Source organism: Protomyctophum bolini, assembly GCF_963924005.1.
Source record: "Protomyctophum bolini genome assembly, chromosome: 19".
NCBI classification, from domain to species: domain Eukaryota; kingdom Metazoa; phylum Chordata; class Actinopteri; order Myctophiformes; family Myctophidae; genus Protomyctophum; species Protomyctophum bolini.
This window is the reverse complement of record NC_137880.1, coordinates 23,563,171-23,588,413: the sequence shown is the minus strand read 5'-3', so window position 1 is coordinate 23,588,413 and position 25,243 is coordinate 23,563,171. Positions and strand designations below refer to the sequence as shown.

The 25,243-nt window shown below is 42.6% G+C and overlaps 1 protein-coding gene across 4 annotated transcripts; it reads left to right on the top strand.

Annotated features, from left to right (window-relative positions):
• Positions 1-668: 668 nt before the first annotated feature.
• On the top strand, positions 669-19,562 carry LOC308334752 (protein sel-1 homolog 1-like). 4 transcript variants are annotated; one of them, XM_080791565.1, is made up of 21 exons: positions 669-1,209; positions 1,332-1,375; positions 2,400-2,622; positions 4,238-4,405; positions 4,876-4,981; positions 5,233-5,395; positions 5,502-5,555; positions 5,659-5,718; positions 5,823-5,904; positions 6,876-7,030; positions 8,365-8,421; positions 8,635-8,703; positions 9,135-9,212; positions 9,528-9,590; positions 9,857-9,944; positions 12,163-12,311; positions 14,461-14,626; positions 15,097-15,171; positions 15,562-15,734; positions 15,963-16,091; positions 16,959-19,562. In XM_080791565.1, exons 1-21 carry the CDS (start codon positions 1,113-1,115, stop codon positions 17,274-17,276), a joined length of 2,517 nt encoding a protein of 838 aa, XP_080647691.1. In that variant the 5' UTR covers positions 669-1,112; the 3' UTR covers positions 17,277-19,562. The 4 variants fall into 4 exon arrangements, with proteins under 4 accessions (XP_080647691.1, XP_080647690.1, XP_080647689.1 ...); XM_080791564.1 differs by having other exon boundaries at positions 16,956-19,562; XM_080791563.1 differs by having other exon boundaries at positions 15,094-15,171.
• Positions 19,563-25,243: the final 5,681 nt, after the last annotated feature.

The window sequence follows — 25,243 nt, the reverse complement described above, 5'->3', positions numbered from 1 at the left end:
CCAGGCAACACTCCCCACTGACAGGTATAGTTCGCCCCCCCCCCTCCCAGTCAGGGTGACTGTACCATTATGGCGTGTATACAGTACAGTACTGTAGCCTATAGAATAAATGAACAAAGTAGAGACAGACAGACATGAAGACAGACAGACAGCTGTGAAAGGTGAGGTCAATTTTTTTTTAACATTTTGAAAGCGTGTATGGTGTGTTAGATCTGATTGTGCTACTATAACACTTTTTCCTGCTTATGTTCGTGTTACTCATTGGTTGCTAAAACATACAATTATTTCAGCATCTTCATCATAGATATTGACATGCCAGCCTCCGAGTCCAAACAGAAACATACAGTAAAGGCATGGGATGGGCCCTAGAGAGTATGTTTATTTTTTTATATGGATAATATTCGCCGCTTGGGTGTCCCTAGCAAAAAAAAGTGATCTACAAGATAATGTTGCATCGCTACGTGACGTGACGATACCTTGTAGATCTGTGATCTGTCGACACCGTCCTATCACAGATACCGTAGACAGACTTGCGTGTTTTCGGTGTCGTGGACAAAAAACCTGCAGCAACGTAACTGTGTACGCAAGCGATTGGACGACACCGTTCTCGCTTCACGCTGATTGGTCAACGTATCGCAGAGCGTACTGATGATTGGCGGAACTGAGCAGGCAAAACAGGAAGTGTTGTCGTCTATCTTTTATCCGAAACTGTTTTGCTTGCAGTCGGTTTTTCTACTTCGTCGCAAAAACACCGATAATGATAGGGTGTTTTTATTTATTTAGCAGCGTTCTGATATTTATAAGCAAAGTATTTCAATAACTGCGTTACGACGTGTGTTGTTTCGCTGTCTTAACGTCAGCTATAGCTTGTCTGCTAACGCAGTTTAGCTAACCATAAACCAAGTATAGCCCACTAGATCAGTGTGCTAGCAGCTGTTAATTATTGGGATTAATAGCCTATATTAACAGAGTTGTCATCCGTTTCCATGGAGACTAGATTATAGGTTGTGATTGTTATTTATGGGAGACTCAAGGATGATCAGCAGGACGAGACTGTAACTGGATGTTATGTTGTGGAACAGTCAGTAGCTACAGGAGATTGTTGGCTTGTCATGAACACAATGGGCGTTAAAGTGTCTATAAAGACGACGAGGTTGCTTACCTTTTTGGCAGTTATACTAATACTCTTCGCAACTGGAATAACTGCTGGTGAGTGAGAAACAAGACGAGTGTCATTTGATCTAATGTCAGCGGCTGACCTTCCTAAACCCGTGTGTGCCACCTGTTATTGACAGGATAGTAAGCATACTGACATCTTTGATTCTTTGCAGATGAAGAGCAACTTGCGAATGATGATACAAGTCCAGAGTTAAAGGTAAGTGTTACGGATACTAGTTGTTTACTTAAAGCAGGGTTATTCAACGTTTTTCAAACCACTTGCAAGGACCAATTGAGTTGGAGATGAAGCAGCTGGGAACCCTCTACTACTACTACAATATTGTTTAAGATTAGCTTGCAGATTGTCCAAAGATTTCATATCTTCAGAGACTTCTTTGACACCACTATTGTGTAAATACACGTTTTTGTTTGTTTGCATATACATCATATTTTCCATTAATATGTTGGATTCTTGTATTGTTATTCTTGTATGTTTATTACGATTTGCATTCATACATTTAACCACTTAAACCCACAATATCTAATAAACTTGACCTACTGGCTCTGTAGTCTATTTGGTTCGCTCTTTCTTTTCTCCCTGCACCCCAAACCACCTAAAAATAGCCGATCTACAAGCTCACACCGCACAGCGTTTCCAGCTTGCATGATATGCTACTTGTGATGCTTTTGTGTGACGTTGGAATGTGATCAAGTATACTGTAGTGTGTCAATTTACCCCCAAAAAGTTAAAATGTGGACATGAGACATTTCTGCCCGACATCAACAATATCATCCCATATGTCACATCACATCAAACTGTCACTTCCAAGTGAATAGATTATTATTACTATTACTTCTTTGAATAATCAAAAAGCATGTTTTTTTTATTTGCTTTATTTTTTATTTTTAAACTAATCAACCCACAAACATACATAATCAACTGGACTGAATTGATCACACTATTTATTTATAATACAAAATGTAAAAGAAATCCCCCTAGAGGTGCCCGCTGTCCTAGTGGTCCAGGCGCATGCCACATATAGGCTCTGGCCTGACAGCGTGTTCGAGTCCCATACATGACAACCTTTGCTGCATGTCTCCCCCTGTCTCTCTCCCTCTTTCAATCTTCACTTGTATCTATCAATGAAGGCAGAATAGCTAAAAACAAATCTTAAAAAAAAAAGAAAACCCCCAAATCGATTATTTATTTTGATTAAAGTGAATCATTCTCCTCCCTCTAGTCGTACCACGAGCCAGACTCTGAAGAGGATGAGGTCCCAGTGGGCTCCAGGATCGTAGCAGGTGTCACCCTGACCCCTGGCAGGGACGACTCTCAAACCGCCGGGGAGCAGAAAAAGTTAAGGGAAGATGACGATGGACACCCAGATGGGGGACTGCTGGACGGGGAGGAGAAGGAGGACTTACCCACCCAGCCTCCTCCCATTATAGAGAAGCCTAAAGAGGGTGAGAGAGCCAGGGAGATACTGCATGAAAATATGTAAAACATATACAGTATATATATATATATATATGCGGTTATGTCTGTCTGTATACAAATCAGAATGGGCTTTATTATCACCTCACATTTAACTCTGAGGCCTAGTCTGCGTCTACACATGGATTTGTAAAATGGAGTTGGCCACAGTTGGCCTTCATCTAGTAAACTACTTCTAAATCCTGACCGGCCTTCATCTAGTAAAATCTACTTCTAAATCCTGACCTAAGTTTTCTGAAACAGATTTGAACAAACAAACATTTCTCTCTCTACATATACTGCACGGCAACAGCTAATATTACAAAAATGAGTTCCCGGATTGAAAGGTATAACAACGAATAGGTGTTCCATGTCCAAATGGTTTAAGGTGTGTGGATGTGGATGAAAGGCCCAAATGCTACATTTATTTTTTTTAAATACCAGTGTACGTGTGGAGTGGACTTTCTTTTGTTGATATTCTCATTTTAGAAACATTCAAGCTCACAACACCTCGTATCGTGAGGTGTTGTGATCGTGAAGATATGCTATTTTCACTACTTTTGTGCAACACTACTATGATGGGTGCACGCTGGCTAAGTGGTCCAGGCACACGCCACATATAGACTCTGGCCTGACAGCGTGTTGAGTGTTCGAGTCCCATTCACGACGACCATTGCTGCATGTCTCTCCCCTTCTCTCCTTCCCACTTTGCTATCTGTCTTCACTAACTACTTTCAATAAAGGCAAAAAGCCAAAAACTAATCTTTTTCACACACACACACACACACACACACACACACACACACACACACACACACACACAGTATGTATACAACAACAGAACTTTCATGTACACAGTTAGTGGACACAGAAACCGTTTTATTGTTGTTTATTGTCCTAGCGCTTAAGGTGCAGTGGAGCACTCTTCATTGATTTAAAAGGGAACATTCCCTGCGTTGATGTTGACACCTGATGGTTGCAGTGTAGCCCCGACATTAAACACCCCATGATCATGGCATCTACTGTGAACTTATGGTTGCCCTGCCCATCAATGTTTCTGTCACATTTTCTGATGCTGTGTAGTGGTTTCAGTTCAGGGCAAATATTTTCACCCCCATGAGAAATTAAACGCACCTTTGCACCTGTGACAACCCTTGCAGCAAGTCTATTACATCACTTTTCTACTAGGGGCCTACAAGTTCAGTCTGTGCAACAACGAAGAGGATTCGTGTTCCATTTTGGCTATTTATTTCATTCATCAATCATGTTTTGATTGTAGTCGTTATTCATAAGGTGTTTCTGTTAGTTATATTGTTTATTGTATTTGTTCACTCTGCACAGCTTTCTGTACAGCCTAATTTGCACAACATTATCACATGCTTTCTGCTACCTATCCACACTGTTCAAAAACAGCCATAGCCAATCTATTCTGAAACATTTTGGATAACTTTTTCACAATATGGATCAAAACGTTGGTAACCCACGTTGTGTGTGTGTGTGTGTGTGTGTGTGTCTGTCAAAATGCAAAATCGGGAACGGCATCGGACACACAAATCTGGCGTCGGCCAGACTCTAATTTCTTCCATCTTTTACTGGTTGATGCAGTTCCTGTGGTGAATGGAGGTACAGCCAATGGAGAGCCCTGCCTCTTCCCCTTCCTGTTCCAGGGGAAGGAGTACTCTGACTGTACCACCGACGGCAGGGGGGATGGACGGCTGTGGTGCGCCACCACCTATGACTATGACCACGAGAAGAAATGGGGCTTCTGTGAAAGTACGTTTTGACCATCATGAAACTAAGACTTGAATGCCACTCTGTGTCACCCAAGGAGTCACCCAAGGAGCAACCCAGTTTGTTTCAAATATTTTAACCTTTCACCTGTGTTCATTCAGCAGCCATATACGTTTATTGATGGAGAATGATACTAATTTAAAATCGTTTGTTCAACTATTCAAATAAGAACTGAAAACGCCATAAGAATTGAAACCGAGAATAGCAGCTGTAGAGGGCAGAGGCATGAAGAGTGCTTTTTCAGAGCATGTTAATTTAATGATCAATAAATGGATTGTGTTTTGGCCTAGATCAATGGAACCAATGTAGTATACTTAAGTTTTACGTTTGCATTACTATAGCTATGCTAACACAATTTAACAAGCTTTTAAATTTAAAAAATACTATTTTCTATTGAGCTTTTCTTTGAGCTTGTGTTGACATTGTTCCCTCGTTGTGTTGTCTCCTGTTAGCCGAGGAGCAGGCAGAGCTGAGGCGTCAGGCTGAAGAAGCAGAGGAGCAGTATCAGAGCGTGCTCCGTATGCTCAATGGCACTACCAGAACGACCCAGAAAAAAGAGTGAGTGCTACTTCTTGCTACTCCTTTTGCTTGGAGGTTTGTGTACGACTGTTCTCACCAAACCTGGCCACAGCGTGACTTCTGGTCAATGCGTTTCAATGAGAATGCGTGCAGAAAAAACATTTTCTCTACCCAGTGCGTAAAGAAAATTGGTCAGGACATCTGTGTTCAATAACATTCGAGTGTAGAGAGCTTGTGCTGGTTTTTAGTGTAATTGCTGTGTGTAATTCCCCTACTCTGTTTCTCTTCAGGTTGTATGAGAAGCTACTGAAGGTGGCAGAGAAAGGCCACCACAAAGCCATGGAGAAGGTCGCCTATGCGCTGCTGTTTGGAGACTACATGAGCCAAAACGTCCACAAGGCCAAAGAACTGTTTGAGAGGCTCGCCATGGAGGGTTCACCCAAGGCTCAGACGGTACAGCCTATAAACCTATAAGCCTCAAAACAACTTCTCACACAGGAATAGTGTTGGAAGCTAATGCATTACGTTATAATGCTAATTGGGTTTATTTTCACCATAGGCTTTGGGCTTTTTGTACGCTGCGGGGCTGGGAGTGAACTCCAGTCAAGCCAAGGTACTCTTACATTTTATAAAAATGTGTTTTGACTGATATCTTGTTTGCTTCTTTCCCAAATAATAATTACGGTATTAAAACACTTATTTTGTACATTTTCCAGGCTTTGGTGTACTACACCTTCGGGGCGCTGGGTGGAAACCATGTGGCTCATATGATTCTGGTAAGTTGTTTGGGTAATGAAGGACGTTTAGGTCCACTATGGCTCCTTCGTCCTTACTTTACAAGTATAAAAGGTTTGACATGTTTGTGTACTTGTTCTATTAGGGTTACAGGTACTGGGGAGGAGTCGGGGTTCCCCAGAGCTGTGAATCGGCACTGACACATTATAGATTGGTGGCAAACCAAGGTGAGAATCTCCCTTTTATCATCCAACCTACAGTATATGATATCAATGATTACTTACTACAGTACATGATGATCAAGCATCATTGTTTTATCGGGAAAAAAAATTAAACACGATGGATCGTGTCAATGTGTTGTGATCTCCCTGTCCAATCTTTAGTAATCGTTAGTAACGTTCTATGTGTCCAGTCTGTGAATGAAGCCACGTTATACAGCCTGGCTGCTTATAGGAATGCAGGGTGAGGATGGGCGTACGCCTTGTTTCGCCAAATTAAAATGGTGATCTTTATGAATACTGAAGTACAAACATTTTTCAAAGGGGGAATGTTGGTGTACAGTAACTAAGAGATTCACTGAGAAATACAATTTCTTTCGAACATAGATTATCAACTACGATGAGTACGATCCAAATGTTACACTCTTCATGAGTTTCACTTTCATGCTGCTGCATTTTGTTTTATTATTGGAGGTGCTTCCGTTTCATGACATGCATGCATGTAGCGTCATGAGCTGTGATTGGTCTTTTGAGAACGGACAGATTGACATTCATACAGATATAAGTAGAAACACAAAAATTAGTCTGTATAAATGCAATTTGTCCAGTGCATGGCTCATGAAGACTCAAAATAAGAAAATAATAGCCAGTTCTCTGAAGTACGTCTAGTACCTATAATTCATTAAGGCACTGTCACGCAGCATACACGGATGTTTCCCCTCTTTCCTCTGTGTGTTCTGTATCATACACAGATTACACGCTGATGAATGCTTGACGCCGAAACACGTCCGTGTACAGTATGCTGCCCGTGCTGTAATGAATTTAAAGTACCAGAAGGACTTTGGAGTGCTGGCTATTCTTTTCTTCTTATTCATGCAAATAAACCCTTCTCCAGATGGCTCGGGCTGTAACAATGCTTGCAAACAATTTTTTTTCTGTATCATTTCCCCATCTTTTTCCCTCCCACTCCCCGTGTCCAGTGGCCAGTGATGTGTCACTGACAGGGGGCAGTGCGGTGCAGAGGATCAGGCTCCTAGATGAAGTGGAGAACCCCGGCTCCACCAGCGGCATGCTGGAGGAGGATCTCATCCAGTACTACCAGTTCCTGGCCGAGAAGGGAGACGTTCAGGCTCAGGTAGGGCCAAAACACTTACTTTTCAGCATTCAAATTGCTGCTTTTGATGCTGCTATTGATGCTTGTGTGACCCTATAGTATGGTCACGTACTGTAGGCCCTAGCGCAGTAGTTCTCAACCTTTTTCACCAAGTACCACCTCAGAAAATATTTGGCTCTTCACGTACCACCATTATGACTTAGGTTAAAATATAGTAGCGTTCTAATTAATTAATTTGTTAATTCTAATTAATATATATAAAATAATAATAATAACGGCTGCTATTTAATCAAGTAATCAAGCACGGTTGAAATCATGGACTTGGGTCTATGATATGGGTTTCATTCAAGTACTGTACCAGTACCACACTGTCTGTGTAGGCTACTCGGCTCAGACGCCTCGTTTTCACTCCTCTACTCACCCACTCCAGCGTCATATTAACTGGTGTTTTTGGTTTTGGTTTTAACGGCACCAATTTGTGCTGGGACGGCCTGGGTGTCCTATCATTTCACTGGCGCTCCTGCAGCAACAGTGCTGTAGGTCCATCTGACTCTGAGACATCTATCACTGCAGTTTCTACGTGCAGGCTGCTGCTGGTCAAAGTATTCTCCTTGTCGTCCACACTTTTATAGTTTGATTGCCACGATTGCACCATTTTAACTACGGTAGGCCTGTATTAGATATCTTGCGTTGCCACCCTTTTTTCCCCCTTTTTTTTGTCGGCAGTGCTCGGCACAAAGCCAACGTAAACACGGCACTCGGTGACAAGGCAAAGCTAAACTTGTACTCTCCACCGCCCCCACACCCCCCACCTTTTTGATTTCCCAAAACATTTCAAGTACCACCAGAGGGGTCGTTGCATATTGCACATTGGTATTGCCTCATATTTTGCTGAAAATGGTGATTCTACTCCTTTTGGCACAACCACTTAATAATTTAATTAATAGTTTTTAATAGTAGGTGATATCATACAGCATGCTGCATTAATAAATAGTGATAGTAGTTCAGTGATAGTAGTAGTAAAATGCATACACAATTAATTTCATTTCATGCTTCAAAGGCCTTTATCAAATCACATCCAGGGTATTAATATAGACACAGTGTGGGATTGAGTCTATTGTAGCATAGCCTGGTTTGGAGAGGACAACTGTGTTAGACTTGATGACCCTAGCCCAGGAACTAGGAAGCATAGCTGCTGTAACAATACATTATCTAGTGGGGATCTAATAAAGAATCCAAATCCGTTTTGTGGAAGTAGAATGCTCACTGTCCATGGTGATTATTTTACAACGATGAGGAGCATGGATGGGACATTTTGACCGTGACCACCTCATCAACATTGGTTGCCTCAACAGGTGGGACTAGGCCAGCTACACCTGCATGGAGGACGCGGGGTGGAACAGAATCACCAGGTAACCTCTTGCAAGCACACGTCCATTTCTGTCCAAACCTGTTGTGGTGTCTCCAGATTAAATAAACTACCCTTCTTTTATGTGGAGTCAACCTCCACACATGTCAAATTGTGATGTCATTCATTCACGCTGTTTGGACGGAGATTCTCGGCACAGCTTGCAATCCATTGTAATGCTCCTGGTATTTTCTGTTTCACTGTTCTTTCAAAACAGAGAGCATATGATTACTTTAACCAGGCGGCAAATGCAGGGAATACACACGCCATGGCTTTCCTAGGCAAGGTGGGTGAGATGTGTTTGAAAAGTGTTTTTGTGCTTTACTGTAGCTACATCATACTTGCTGGTGTTTCTCAACATGCCGATTGATCAAAAATCTGTTCCAATGGTGTAGAAATCGGGGCGGCTTTGGCTCAGGGGTAGAGTGGCTGGATGGTAACCGCAAGGTTGCCAGTTTGAACCCGGGCTCCCCCAGAGTTTGTGTCGAAGTGTCCTTGAGCTCTGAACTCCCCTAATTGCTCCTGATGTGCTGGTTGGTGCCTTGCATGGTTTCCGCCGCCATCTGTGTATGAATGTGTGTGTGTGTGAATGTAATGCACAATCTATGTAAAGCGCCTTGGATAAAGGCACTATAAAAATGCACCATTTACCATTTAAATAAATCTACCAGGGATCTTCATTCCTCTTGGCTTCCTATCCTCTTTTCTTTCCCTCAGATGTATTCCGAAGGCAGTGAGTTTGTCCCTCAGAACAACGAGACTGCCTTGCAGTACTTCAAGAAGGCCTCCGACCTGGTGAGAGCTCAGCCCTCTTTGATCACCATTATGACGCACACTAGAAGCAAAGTGAATGCCAGCACTCACAGAAATGTCCTAAACCACGTACTGTACCACAACAATGTGCAAAATGCCATCCCCAAGATGGGCACATAGGGGCAAGAATATTGAATATCGAGTATATCGAGTAGAATATTTAGAATAAATGGATATAGAAAATAGTAAAAGCAAAAAATACATTTGTATTTGTATCATTGAGATGGTGATGTGTTGTTCGGTTTTGTTCAAATGTCAAGGTGTACTACTAGCATTGAGTGTTTTGTGTGCCCACAGGGGAACCCAGTGGGACAGAGCGGGCTGGGCATGGCCTACCTATATGGGAGGGGTGTCCCTGTGGTAAGAGACACTAAACACACTGACGTGACCTGTCCTCCTCACCCAGGACACGGCTATCTTTAACCTATGTAGTGTCTGCACTGCAGATTGTCACAAATTATAGTAATAATTTGTTTAATTCAGAGCAAGTGGAATAGGAACCCGGATTCGTAAAAGTGTAAATGCCAAGGTCATGGCAAGAAAAAAGATGAAAAAATTAGATTTCTTGATTGAAGTCAGTATATTTATTATGTTAATACTGTGTCTGTCTGTCTGTCTGTCCTCAGAATTATGAGCTTGCCCTCAAGTACTTCCAGAAGGCAGCAGAACAGGGTTGGGTCGATGGGCAGCTTCAACTGGGCACCATGTATTACAGTGAGTGTTTTGTGTGTAATCTCTGTAACTGACAGTGTAGGTTTAGCCTACTACAAATGGAACCAAAGGACCCTTTTATAACAATAAACTGATGGAAATACAAATGGACTGCTATGGGTCCATTTGGTTGTATTTGTGCACTCTGGTAGCACATTCTCCAAGCCATTATACTGTATGTCGCACCTCTCACGCACAGCTGTCGGTTGTAGTGTTGACATTGGCTTGGCAGGTACGAAGAACATCTCTCATAGTCATATGTGTCAACATCGCAGGGGTCAGGGCCGGATCGGCGGGTCCAACGGGGGTCCCCGCGGAGGTGGGGAGGTTGTCACGGGGGTCCGCCGTAGTCTCCGTGGGGCTCCAAATGTGTTACTGTTAAATCAGCGGGTGTACGCCGGTGGCGTCCCCATTTTTACTACTCCGTTTCGCACCAGTAAGGGGAGGGAGTGGCGAGGGCAGGGGCGTAACTACCGTGACGCAGACAACGCGACTGCGTGGGGGCCCAGAGGCAAGGGGGGCACACGGCCGCTCACCCGTGCCGTCTGTAAAATAAAATTATAAACACATACAGAGATGCAATGACAGTTGAGTTGAACGAAGTTTGGCGGAGCCTGGTGATGGCTGCTGCTATAGCACACACAGCCACCATACCATGCATTAGGCACACGTGTGATGTGCCCCGCCTCCCCAACAGCTCTGTTAGAGCATAGGGCTGTAGGCTAACAACGTGAACAAGTCAGAAGTGTCTGACTGTGGCGAGTGTGCATGCAGTGGGCTTTCCCAGTCTCGAGTCCCGACAGTGCTGTCGTCGGGGGCACTCGCTGATCAGCCTGCGTCGGGGCCCGCTGGCATCTAGTTACGCCACTGGGCGGGGGGCAAGGCGACGGCCCTAGTAACAGTTCGAATCGTCAAAACTCCTGCATTTGATCATCAATGTATTCCATTAGATTAGACGATAGACCATTTTATGGTTGTATCCAGAATGAAAACATTCTCTGAGGTAAATGAGTTGGTGTACATTCCCCATAATAGCCTATAGCCACTATAATGCTTTAGTTATTACATATATAGTGCGAAACTGGGTTGTAAAAACGGGGAGTGACCGTTTCCACTATGGCATTAAAAGTCTGGTTGCGTCCCCCCCTCTATGGGTTGCGTAGAAAGGCAGCCAATCATTACTCAGTCAGCAGGTGTCCGTATGACTAGCATGTCAAAGTTGTCATGGGTATTACTAGTGCTTTTCAAGCCATAAAGGAAACAAACAGTAGAGGGCGCTGACTGACGGCCAGATTTTTGGGCCTGCTTCTGATTTACCAGTTACTGATGTTTAGACTGATATTTTGTGGATATTCTTTGAATAAAATAAAATGAAATAAAAATAAATAGGATTAAACATGAACATTTGACTTGTATACATAGCCCATCTACAACCTCACAACAAATGCTCACAATGTGACATGTTGACAGCTTGTAGATAGGCTATCTTTGAAAATGTGTTGATGATGACGTCAAAATAGGGACACCAGGTAGTAAAAAAAAGAAGAAAATAGGGCATCCCACGGGCCAGTCATGGGGAATGCGACCCGCACACATGAGAATGATATAGGACCTTTACGAGACGTAAATCTGCAGCGTGGCTCCTTGATGTTTTGGCAGTGAAATGATGTGGTTAAATGTCCTTTTCACTTCCTGGAAAATATTGCTGCGCAGCACCTTCATTCTCCTGGTGAATGTCCTTCCAGTCTTCTTTGAAGGCCATTAGATAGATGGCACAGATTTATATCATATTCCTTCAGAAGCATCCTCACCCCCCTGGTTTTTGCTGAATATTTCACACTACTTCTCTCTCTCTGTAAAAATTATATTCTTTGTCCCCTGATTGCACCCCCCGCTTGTCCTCTCCCTCTCCAGTATGCCTGCAACTAGGGCATATAGCAATTATTCTATCGATTGCATTTTGTATTTGTCAAATATTCTTTTGAAGAATTTAGATCAGTTTTTTTAATTTATCAACGAATTGAAAACCATTTAAGTGTCTGTCGCACAAAGGTGTCATTCATAACTAGTGAAAATAGCAGTTATGCAATGTAACACATTGAGCTTTACATTTTCACTATTTTCACTATAAAACAAACCCAAAAACAATTGCCCCTGTAATGACATGCCCCAAATAGGGGCCAATAATTAATCTATTGACTGTTGTACCCCTGCTCTCCAGATGGCATCGGGGTGAAGCGAGACTACAAGCAGGCGCTCAAGTTCTTCAACCTGGCGTCTCAGGCCGGCCACATCCTGGCCTTCTACAACCTGGCCCAGATGCACGCCACCGGCACGGGCGTCATGCGCTCCTGTCACACCGCTGTGGAGGTACGGTTGTCACCAGTGGTGATTTCGTCGACGAAAACTAAGAGGGAAAATGTCCCGTCGACTACCCTTTTTCACTGACGAAAACTAAATGCAAGTGTCATTACGACGGCATCAAGGCCAGCCAAAATGCATTCTAATAGATTTAGTCGACTAAAATCTTGATATTTAGTCGACTGAAACTAGACTTAACATTAAAACATTCCAGGTGACTAAAGTGTGAAACTAAATGGAAAGCTATTCAAGAGACTAAGACTAAAACTAAAATAAAAAAATTCTGCCAAATACAACACTGGCTTGTCTGTCACCAGTACAAATTTAAGTTATGATTAACGATTTAATTAATACAGGCTCAAATGAAAAACAAGGACATGCCTCCTTCACAACATCCCTTAGGATGCCCTTAAATACATCAAGTATAAAACGTGAGCCCATGGGGGAAGTAGTTCATGGTGAAAGCAGGGAGAGAGCCTAGTTAAACAGTATACAAAGATAAGAGAGGAACTGCCGGTGTCACAGGACCCTAAATCCTAAACAATAGATCGGCCTGTGCCATGGCATGCTGACTCTATGATATCATGGATTAACGTTCTCAGTCGCCATGACTGATTTCAGTCATTTGGATTCCATAGAAGCCTGAATGAATGAATAAAAAGTGTTTGAAGAGTGTTTAAGTTGGTCAAAGTAGCAGAATGGAATACGTTCAGAAACATCTACCATAAAACCCTATTGGTCTCGGATATTTCATAAAAGCAACGGTTAAAGCCTCAATCTGTAATTTCTTCAACGGGTTGGCTGCATGAAGAACAGAAAAAAAGTTTACAAAAATAATACCTAAACATCATAATTCTAATAAATATTTTTGCTTTATTCCATGTGGTCAGAACATATATGGCAAAAGCTGAACAAGATAATAACATAATACCAATATAAGTTATAATTCTACCACCAATTAATCCTCAATTGACATATTGACGTGTTATCTGCTCTTATGTGTTTACCGTTTGTTTCACATTCAGCACCAGGGTGATCTTGGAACATTGACTTCAAGCCAGAGCCTTCTGTGATTTATTTTCCTTTTTAAAATAGTGTTCTTTTGAAATCCACTGTCTGCAGCCTCTCCTCCTCTCATCTTCTTCCCTCCGTTCCCTCTGGTGCCAATTAGAGCCAGTGTATTTGAACATGAGGGCCTTTTGCCACTGCGTGCACTTCTGTGACTTGTGCGTCTCACAGTATAAAAGTAGCAATACCACAAGATAAAAATACTTTTACTTGCAATTACTTGCAATACTTGCAAGTAAAAGTCCTGTATTCGACATTGTATTTGAGTAAAAAAAAGGTGCTAAGGTATTAGCATCAAAATATACTTACAGTACCAAAGTAAAAGTACTAAGGTTATTTTTCTTTTCATTACATTTTAATGGTAGATCTGTGATGTGAGCTTGTAGATTGGTAATAATCTGAAAGTACAGTATGTAGCGGTCCTAGCGGAGCAGAAGTTTAAAGATGAATGGAAATACTGTACTTCAAAATTGTACTTAGTTGCCATGACTCTCCTATTCTTTGTCCCAGTTGGAATTTTTGGTCAACACAAGGTTTTTCCAGGGCCCAGAGCCGACGATGTGATCCTTCTGCATCATGTTGCTAGCGTGAATTATATCATATTTTGTCAAATGCTAGCGCTGTAAGTGTTAATATCATGTACTTTCCACCGTGTCTGGTCCGGTGTTTGTGTTTGCCAGTGTGGAATCAACGCCACCGTGGGCCCTGGACCTACACCAAATCAAAATGCCCCATGCAAGCATACGCTCGTGTAACACAATTGAGAACGACACTTTGCGTTTGTGCGCTCAGTGAATGAACGCACAGGCGTTCAGTGCTGCTCCCATAGAGTTGTAAGGCTGCTCACCGACACTGGATCTGCTATTTTTGAGTCTCCTCCCAACGAGTGGTTAAGAAACTGTTGGACGACCAAAAACACTAGCTGGGGTTCCTGTGTTGCATACGTTGCATTGAAATCGGTGACTATGAATACGGTTTCGACGTAAGCAACAGCTGTACCTATTAGTCCCTCACAGGGCACTGCAGGCTGTGGGCACTGGAGCTTAAGCTCCACTAAGTTTCATTGTTAATCCGGGCCTCTGGTTTGCAGCTCTTCAAGAACGTGTGCGAGCGCGGCCGCTGGTCGGAGCGTCTGGCGGCGGCCTACGGCAGCTTCAAGGAGGGCGACATGGACGCGGCACTCATCCAGTACCTGCTGCTGGCCGAGCAGGGCTACGAGGTCGCCCAGAGCAACGTGGCCTTCATCCTGGACCAGAGTAAGAGAGGCACTGTTCATTTCCACCATTAAATATGTTCTTCGACTACCTACCACTGACCAAAACGAAATAAGAACTAAGCTGTGATGACTAAAACTATGACTAAATATACTGACAATTCAACAACATCCCGGACGGCTTTATGGACCCATAATAGATCTTGGACCCGTAATAATGAGTCCATTTGGTTCTGTTTTTACACTAGTTAAAATGAATACATTGACATGAACTGAAGTTCCAGTTGATTCTCAAGAGGACAACTTTTGTCTAAATTACATTTTAAGTTTAGTTTTCTTCGATTGCAAAAGAGACTGCGGCAAGGAATATTCATTATACAAAATAGTGTAAATAATATATTAAAAGTAAGACATGAGTGAAAACTTTCTTCAGTTTCTTGTATCGTTAGTCGATGATGTTAACCATCGGGTGCTGTTTGTGTGTCTTTTTTCTGTCTATGTGGTTTGAAGCAGAAGGAGGTCGGATCTTCACTGAGAATGAGACCTACCCGCGGGCTCTGCTCCACTGGACCAGAGCCGCAGCACAGGGTCAGTTCATACTACACCCCCAACACAACAAGCAGGATTTTACTGTGACTTTGTGTGACTTTGCGCTCCATTTTGTTTTTAAAGGGACTGCACAGTGGTAGGCTGTAGTTCATTCCTCTGCAAATTGTCAGCTAATGCACCAGTCCTGTTTGTTCTACCTCAGAGAGCCGATGACAAAGGGTGGTACCAGAAACAGAGGTGCCAGCTGCTTTGGCAGCTGCAGTCCCAGTTTATTTTCTCCCGAGTTACCTGCCATTCCATTTAGAAATGTTATGCATTATAGAGAAGAAAGCCAGTGATGGACCTCAATATTACAACTCAGCTAAACATTAAAATGGCAATGAATCAACATATACATACCGGTATATATAAGTTTCTTTCCCCATACAGGTTATACTGTAGCGAGGATAAAGCTGGGTGACTACCACTTCTATGGCTACGGGACAGACGTGGACTACGAGACGGCCGTCATCCACTACCGGCTGGCCTCTGAGCAGCAGCACAGTGCTCAGGCCATGTTCAACCTGGGATACATGCATGAGAAAGGCCTGGGCATCAAACAGGTAGGTCATGTTCAACCTGGGATACATGCATGAGAATGGCATCAAACAAGTGGGCACATTTGCCTAGTCAAGTATAAATGTATGCTGGGACTTTAATGTTGCAAGTGTCAAGATGCACACAAATCCAGGCGTTGGAAGGGCTTGTGTGGGAACCCTGGATGAAATGGATTAGTTTGAATAATTGTTCCACCTCCCGCTTGACATCCATTGTGTGTCCACTGTCCACAGGACATCCACCTGGCTAAGCGCTTCTATGACATGGCTGCAGAGGCCAGTCCCGACGCCCAGGTCCCCGTGTTCCTGGCACTGTGTAAACTGGGCTTGGTCTACGCCCTACAGTACCTGCACGATCTCAATGTGAGTACCAATTCATAGATTTGATTGTTTTAATTGAAGGTAGGGTAAGTGATCTTCTTTAGTCATAGTCTCTTGAATAGTTCTCATTTAGTTATAGTCACCTGGAAAGTTTTAGTGTTAGTCTAGTTTTAGTCGACTAAATATCATAAGATTTTAGTCGACTAAATCTACAGTTGATTGTATTTTGGCAGGCCTTGATGCCATTGACAGTTTTTACACTTGCAACCAAGTGAAAAATGACTTATACTGGATCTCTTGTCCACTAGTCCCTTAATCCAGGTTTTGATCCGATTGTATCGTTAGCCAGCGGTAAAACCCTGGCAGTACGCTATTAATGAATGGTGGCGGATTAAGAGTTAACATTATAGTCTAGTTTTTATTTGTTGACGAAATTGTCAGTATATTTAGTATTAGTTTTAGTCATCATAGCTTAGTTTACATTTAGTTTTCGTCAGTGGAAAAAAGGTAGTTTTAGTCGACGAAATCAACACTGGTAATTAGTGCTATAGTGTTTGTTCAGTAACAGCGGCCTCCCTGTCTCCCCAGCTCTTTTCACCGCACCGGAACCAGAGTATTATGAGCGCATACAGGACACAAATGATCGCCGTAATCAATTGATATTAAACAAACCATGATAAGGCGCCATCGGCGGGGAGGTACATAGGAAAATGGGCATCAAAAGTACAATTGGCGATAAATTAGTTAAAGAGCTGGAGAGACATGGAGACCACAGTGACTGAACAAACACTATAGCAATGAGTAGTATCAGAATATAGACCTATTTACCACTTACTTCAACCAAAGAAAGTCACTTAATCCTACCTTTTTAAATTGACTAGTTCAATGAACTCTTGCACCACTAAGCAGGTGAAGGAGGCGCTCACCCAGGTGGACCTGGACCAGCTTCTGGGTCCCGAGTGGGACCTCTACCTCATGACAGTCATCGCCCTGCTGCTGGGCACCGTCATCGCCTACCGCCAGCGGCAGCACCAGATGGTGGCGCCGCCCCGCCCGCCGGCCCCTGCTCCCGGACCGCCTCCGCCACCACCGCCGCCTGCCACCACCGACGCCGGGCCGGCCCAAGCACAGCCCCAGGCCCCGGAGGACCAGCCCCAAGCTGACGCAGACACACCGCAGCAAGCCCCGGGCCAGGCCGAACCGGAGGAAGAGCAGCAGCAGCAGTGAGAGAATATTGTCGCTATCGGGTGGAAACTTTGTCCAAAACTGTTACTTTTCAGGACATGGGGGCGGATCCTGTTCCTGTGGATCCAATGTAGTTATTATCAAGTCGGAAGCTCTTGTTAATACTTTTCCCTGTTTCAATATTTATAAAACCCGTAGACAGACGTAACCACTTTCAAATGAAAAATAAATCTACAAGCTCACAGATGCATTGTGCGAGCTTGTAGGTCTGCGATTTTCTTTTGCAACTTTTGGGGCGACATTCTCGTACAACGAACGATGTACCCCAAAAAATGTGGAGGTACAAGGTTTCTGCACGACAGCGACGATATAACAGATGGATTGAGGAAGGGACGATGACGGAACGGGACAGAGAACGGAGTGTGGTGAAGTGGCCTCCACCAGCCGAGTAGTCAGTCCTACCCGCTAGCGCCGTGAACACTATCCTCTGTCCCTCCCCCAAGTACCCATGCCCTCCTGCTCCTTTCTGCATTCTAAAAACAAAAAGACTTCAAAGTCTACTGAACGGTAACGGTTGAGACTCGCTCATCTCTTTCTCGTAAAAAAGAAATTGCGCTGATTCGAGTCACTTGGGGTTGGGGAGGAGGGGAGTGTTATTGGTGATGCTAAGGAACGGAGACTGCCTGAAGGGAAACGCGGACTTGAGACTTTAGATGTAGTCTATGACTCAGGGTATAGACGGAGGCCACCTTCTCCTCGACATGGAATCAGCCACGGGGCTTGCGAGATGCGCCAGTCTGATTATCAGATCAAACGCATTTATTGTTTGTGATCATAAAATAATGGCGATTTGTTCTTTGGTTTTTGTTTCCCCAAGCCCCCTCCCGTCAAGGACAGCTCAAGTTGCCTCTTTGTTGCCCAGCATTTTGGAAGAGAAAAAGAAAGAATGGGCAGGAAAATTGTTTGTTTGCCAACTCTTCTTCTGCTGATTAATGAATCCTGTTTTTTTTCTTTTGCATGTTTTCTCCACAGTCATTTGCAGCCTTTTATTTGGAACCCTTCCCCTAAAAAAATGCTTGATAAGCAAACAAGGTTTTGCCAACATTTTATTTCCATTAGTAGCCAGTTTTGTCTGCAGCATCTGTTGTCATGAAGTGACATCAACATGACAAAATGATAATGTTCAATTTCAAAGGTGCGCTCAGAATAGCACACATCTCCGCCAGGAGGCATGCCCTACACCTCTGTCCATCTGTCTCTTAGACTTAAGACAGTTGGAACCAAATTGAATGTGTGCGGACATATAATCGAAAGAGTATGTGATTATGAATCTGACAGTTGTATGTGAGATTAGCTGAAGACAGACACACACAAACGCACATGACTGTGATCTCCTGAATTAGGACGAACAATGAAAAAACGGCAACCTTCAGCTTATTGCCACTCTGTGATCTCTAAACATAGAACGGCTGTAGCAATGCTCCATGCTTGTAGGATTGAGTTGTTTTTTCAGCCCGTAGGTTGATGTCAATGTTTTGATATAGGGGATAGGAACATAGTTAGGACTGGACTGGGCCATTTGACTTCAAATCACGATTATAAAACACTTTTGCCTCATTATGATTAATGAACGATTATTTAAATTTAGATAATAGATCTACAAGGTCAACACGTATAGGAGGCATTGAGCTTGTACTGTATATCGGCTATGTTGTACCGCAAAGCATAGTGCAGCGTTAAGCAATTAATCAGACTAATCGATTTAGTCGATTCATTGAAAAAGAAAATCTATTCTGTTGATTCGTTGATATATATAATTAATGAAAACAATATTTTCTGTTAACTGCCCTGCCCTAGTGTTAATCCATCCACGTTTGAAAGGAGAGATAGTTAAATTGCACTCTTTATTTCAGTGAAAGTTTTTTCTTCAGACTAGGGAAACGACCAATGCTTCCACTGTTACAGTATATAGCAACTGATTAAAAGAACGGTGTATTCATATTACCAGATTTTCTTGTAGGTCTACTGATGCACATATGAGTTCAGACCACTTAAATTAACATTTTCCCAACTTGTCTGCCCCTTTGAAAGCTTCTCTAGAAAACACTGAATGCGCAGCCTTCAAATAATATTATGATCAAATAAGAATTGGGCTAAAACTGATATTATTTTGATATTGTTGCGTTTTTAAGGCGGATATTGCTGATACTGATGTGATGACTGATTCATCATGCATCCCTACTTCAAACATACATTTTTGTAATCTTTTAAGTGAAGAACACAGTCTTCATAATTCATTTGTGAGAGTAAATATTTGTGTTCTGTAAAGCAATGACTCAAACCTGAGGGCTTTTCTTGGTGTGAGTAATTCTTGGTGTGACATTCTTTCAGCCAACACATTGACACTTGGGTGTCATTTAAGCCAGCACTGGTTTCCCTGGCCCTACAAACAGCACCAACGTGTCCCTCATTCACGATCAAATCCTCAGTGGTGGTAGCATTTGTATGTTCTTCTGGGTTAAATGAAAACTAATGATTTTACTGTGTTCTTTTTCCGGTTAGCCCATTTAAGACCCACTAGGCCGCTGTACACCTGCAGTATACTTTGTTGTTTAGTATACTTTTCATTCTGAGATCCATTTCACAGTAGTTGTATAGCAACATATTTGTATGTTACATTTAACTTTTTCAGAAAACGTAGGTGTTTTTAGAATCTGCTTCTGGCCTAAATGGGTTAATTTAACCACAGATCTACAAGTTTAGAGGTCTGCTGTTGTACAACTTGCTATCAGTGTTTTTACACCAGTGTTTCTCAATCTTTCATTTCAAGGAACGCCCTGCACACATAGAGACACACATTAAAACCTGGGAGCTGACCAGTACAACCACAGTCTTATACTGTTGGCCACTAAGCAGCTCCACTGGAGCAGTTGGGGGTTCAGTGCGTTGCTCAAGGGCACTTCAGCGGTGTTGGGAGAGTGTTGACAATCACTTCCCGACCCAGATTATTCCTTCCTGTCCGGAATGATAGAATAGATAGAATGATGGTACATTAGGGTATTCTTGGCAGTATTGATCATAACTACCAGAGGGTAAATGTGATCGTATCTGCATGGCAACACTGTCCCACATCTTTTTTCTTCATTATGTACCGTTTGCTTGAATTCTGAACATTTAAGCTCTGTTAATTTAGCAATAAAACTGTGATTGGACTAGTGCATTATATTGTACAATAGATGTACGACAAAGGATAAATCGGGCCACGGCATGTTTTCTATCCAAAGTTAAACAATGGTTGTGACTGTCCAAGACATATTTTTGTATTATTTGGGGGCACACTTGCAATACCCTTGTGTCCCCTGGCCATCTGGCTCAGAATCACGCTGTGTTAGGCTACTGGAGCTGCCTGTACCGTGTCACTCATCTATCTGGTTTTTGCTTTGGGCCATCAAAGTGCTCGGGGCGAGGGTCACATTGTGATTGTGTGGCTCATAAAGTGGTCGTGCTGCCCGGCCCGGGGGTCACATACATTCCGTGTGGCTCATGGCAGGTCTAACAGCCATTGACTGGGCCACACGCACCACTATGGGCTGGCTTTGGATCGCCGTGGCAACGTGTGCGCTAGCATCCCGCTCTGTCAAAGGTAAGTGCTGGAGCAAGCATGGGGGCCCAGAAACAACAACACAACACATAGAGTACATTACTGCACAGGTCAGTGCGGTCGGTGCTGGTATATTGTCTCTGACACAGCCAGGGCCTGCCCTGGTTGAAACGGGCTGTTTCTGGATCACATAATGGTGGATGAGCTCAGCACTGAAATGCAAGCTTTTTTAGACATACAACATAGTGATTTTATTAATGGATTTCAACCTGGCCTATTTTGGTCAATCTTTTTCTCTTTGATTTTCAAATTGTATTTATTTTTTATTATATCACTTCTACAAGCTTACAACACATTGTAATATGACCTGTTGGGAGCTTATAGTTGGGCTATTTTCAAATATCTGAAGTGTATAATGAGGGGGGGGGGGGGGGGGGGGGGGGATATGGCGTGTGGGAAACCGTTTTTGTATAATCTGAAGAAAATACATCCATGGAAGGCAATGCAGCATGACTGATGTTTGAAGAGCTCACCCTTCTCTAAGGCAATAATGAGTGGTGGTGGCAGTATGAGGACGGAATACAACACTACACCGAGGAGGCTCTCAACAAGGTAGATTCACCTTGTTCGAAATGTGGGTGAATTGTACGAACTTGATGTAAACAGGTAGGTTTTCGTTACTTTTAATATTTAACTTGGTATGGATATGACCGAGGAAGTCCAGGAACAAAGTCTTATTTAGAATGACCTAAAGAACGCACTTCCTAATAAAAAAGTAAGCTAAGATTAGAATTGTCTTGTTTACACAAAACGGAAGTCTAAAGAGAACGTCTGCCTGCCTACATGTGCCTTATATAATATAAGTAATTGATTCAATTATGACCATACAGTAGTACACAGAATTGTAGGTCTGCTGCAACTTAGTTCTTTAGAACCTGTTTGCTGCTGCCTTTCATTGAGATTTTTTGCACTCATTTTACTGCCTTTATTTAATTTAAATGTTTAATTGTATTCCAATGTGTTTGCTTAATGTTTTATGGGAAGCACATTGAATTGCCTTGCTGTTGAACTGTGCTATACACAATGCCTTGCCTAGTAGTAGTGGACAAAAGCATCAATCTAGCATAGCAGTCAGAGGGGACAGCCAGGACCGTTGTCTCAGCCAGCCCCTGGTGGTCACAATGGGGTCAGTCACACATGGTGGGTGGCACTGGCAGGTTGAGGAGGGCTGTGAGATGAGGATACAGTAGGATGCCTAACATGGTAGATGTATAGAATCATGCTAATCACCGAAGACGTGTCTGCTCTGCTCTGCATGTCTAAACGGCTTCAGGAGTTTCCAGAGAAAACGAGACCAGTGGACTTCAAGCATCCTGTGTTCCAGTGTCCAGACATGAGTCCTTCTCCCTCGGTCCCTTCCTCAGGTTACTGACACACACACATACACACACACACACACACACACACACACACACACACACACACACACACACACACACACACACACAAAAGCCGACCAATGCAGAATTAAATTGGTTGCTCCCCTCCTTGTCTTTGACCCTGCTTTACAGTTGAGTCAGTGAAGGCAGCAGATATCAAGGTCATCGCTGCCTTGGGTGACTCTCTGACGGTAAGTGTCTTCTCTTGTCCCAGCTTTACCCACGTGGGATTTCATTAATTTGAGGTCTTGATCTCTTGGGCAATAAGCCCAGTTACAGTATGTTGTTGTCACTATTCTTTATTCCAGTGTTGATTTTGACAGGAAAATTTAATTTAGTTTTAGTCAAATTTTATTTACCTGGAATGTTTTAGTTAGTCTAGTTTTAGTCGACTAAATCTACAGTTGATTTAGTTGACTAAAATGTATTTTGGCGGGCCTGGATGCTGTCGTAATGGTTGATTTTACGATCTACAGAGATCTGCATTTTTAGAATGCAAGTGTAAAATGACATGTCTTTTTACTTATATTGGATCTTTTGTCCACTAGTCCGTTGCAAACATTTTAGTCTAGTATTAGTCGAAATCAACACTGCTTTATTCTAACTTACTGTAAAAGTTCACAACGTGGCTCTGCAGGAGTTTAGCTGTGTCTATAAGAGTGTCTGTCTGGATTGATTGAATACTTTATTAGTCAGATGCAGAAATGTAAACAGCACGTAGTACTGTATAAGAAATGAAGGCTAAGACGATAACGGAATTGTAAAATAAATTTTGAAAGAAACCAGTGTTACACATCCTTTAATGCAGTTGTTCCCAAACCTTTTAGTCCATGACCCAAAAGAGAAATTTGATGTCGCCTATAGTGAAAATAGCAGATCTACAAGCTCAAAACGAGTCCCATTTGCGCCGTTTGTAGATCAGCTATTTTCACTACTACTTTCTTTTCCAACCTGGAATTTCTTAGATATTTCTTCATGAAAGTACTGAAAAATGTATTAATAATTGAATTTGTTTAAAAAACGTTAACATAAAATTTACCACCAAGTACTGATGTCTATACAGCTCCATATTGTCCTGTAGTTTTAAAAGGTTTGATATTTCAACAAACATTTGTGCTATCCCGGTTTATTATAACATTCTGCTATGGAAAGTTTCTGTCCAATCCGACCTGGGGTGTGTGGGTGTGCATGAAAGACAACTTTAACTTTATAAGATTCAAGATTAATTCTCTAATTCATTCTATATCGTGACGTACAACGGTTGTTGCTTGCCAAAAACAGCAGACCTATAAACTTGTAGATGGGCTATTTTCAGCAAGGGGCACTGTTGTTCGATCAAGTATAGATAAAGCTTACCGGTAATTAATTGTCCTGGGAGAAAAAACGTTGACATTTGATTTGCCCTCCCATTTCAGACAGCCATTGGTGCCAATGCTACCACCGTCCTGGGAATTCCCATTGAGTTCCGTCACGTGTCATGGAGGTAGCAGGTCTTGTATTATAAAAGCATGTGGAATTGGTCTGTTTATTGCACAACACATGCCCTGGTTCTAGATAGCACAGCAGCTTGATACACACAGCTAGTCATGTTTTTTCTCAGGAGCACACCCTGATACACTAATACATTTTATTTGTACACCTTTCAAATATTTATTTAGATTTAGTGCTAAAGGGTTTAAAAACAATGGTGTGAAACCCTACTGGGGGGGGGGGGGGGGTAGTAAGTTGAAATACCATTTTCACAATTCCGATGACCTTGTCTGCGTGTCACTCCCCATCTCTCTCTCTCTCCCCATTTCCACATTACCACTATCTAATAAAGGCAGAGAAAGAAAGGCTATTAAGGCCTGAGGCACAATTTACAAACAAAACAAGTACAATCTGTGTTCACAACCATATGTACTGAAAATAATCATTTTCTTTGGGCATTCCTAGCATTGGAGGTTATGGGTCTTTCCAAGATGTCATTACACTGGCAAGTAAGCCTGTTTCGGACTTGGATGTTCTGTGTTGTTTCATACTGAATGTTCTTACCAGCAAACTGTGGAGAATAACGCTGTTTCTTTGTGTTGGTGTATTTTCCCATTGTATGCTGTAGATATAATCAAGCTGTTTAGCCCCAGTGTGATTGGCCCAGCCTGCCACAAGACAGTGCATGGAACCCCTGGTTCTCTCAGTGAGACAGGCTTCAACCTGGCTGTTACTGGACACAACACCTTGTAAGAGCCTTCCAACACACACTCACATCTGGTTGATGTAGCTAGCAAGACAATCGATTCAGGAGGGTTGTCCTAGACCAGGGACATTCTTTGTCCATTAAGCACATGAACCCTACCGTCCCTATTCTGGGGAGAATACTGGCAAAAAATAGCTCACACCATCAACATGAGGTATTGTGAGCTTGTAAATCGTCTATTTTGGTGAAGATTACATTTGTTTCCACACTGTTGTGGCGAAAAGAGAGCTGAGTCAGAAGGCAAAGCTTTTATACCGACTGGTCAAGGTTCCTACCCTCACTTATGGTCTCGAAGTGTGGGTCATGGCCGAAAGACTAAGATCGCAGATGCAAGCGGATACCCTATCCCTTAGGGATAGGATACCCTATCCCTAAGGGATAGGGTGAGAAGTTCAGACATCTGGGAGAGACTGCTAGTAGAGCCGCTGCTCCATCACCTGGAAAGGAGCCAGCTAAGCAGTGTTGATTTTGAGTTGACAGTTGACAGTTTTAGTCATAGTCTTTTGAATAGTTTTTTTGGTTTTAGTCACATTTTAGTCACCTTAATGTTTTAGTGTTTGTGCAAAACTAATGGTTCAGAATCATGAAAACCTCCTAGTTTGTCAGTTTGTCACATGTCACATGCTACATAAAGCATAATGAAAATGTGAAAGTCTTGCCTTTTATATAGGATTTGAATGGTTTGGTCATATATAAACCCCCATTAAAAAAAAATCTCAATGCCGACAGCCGG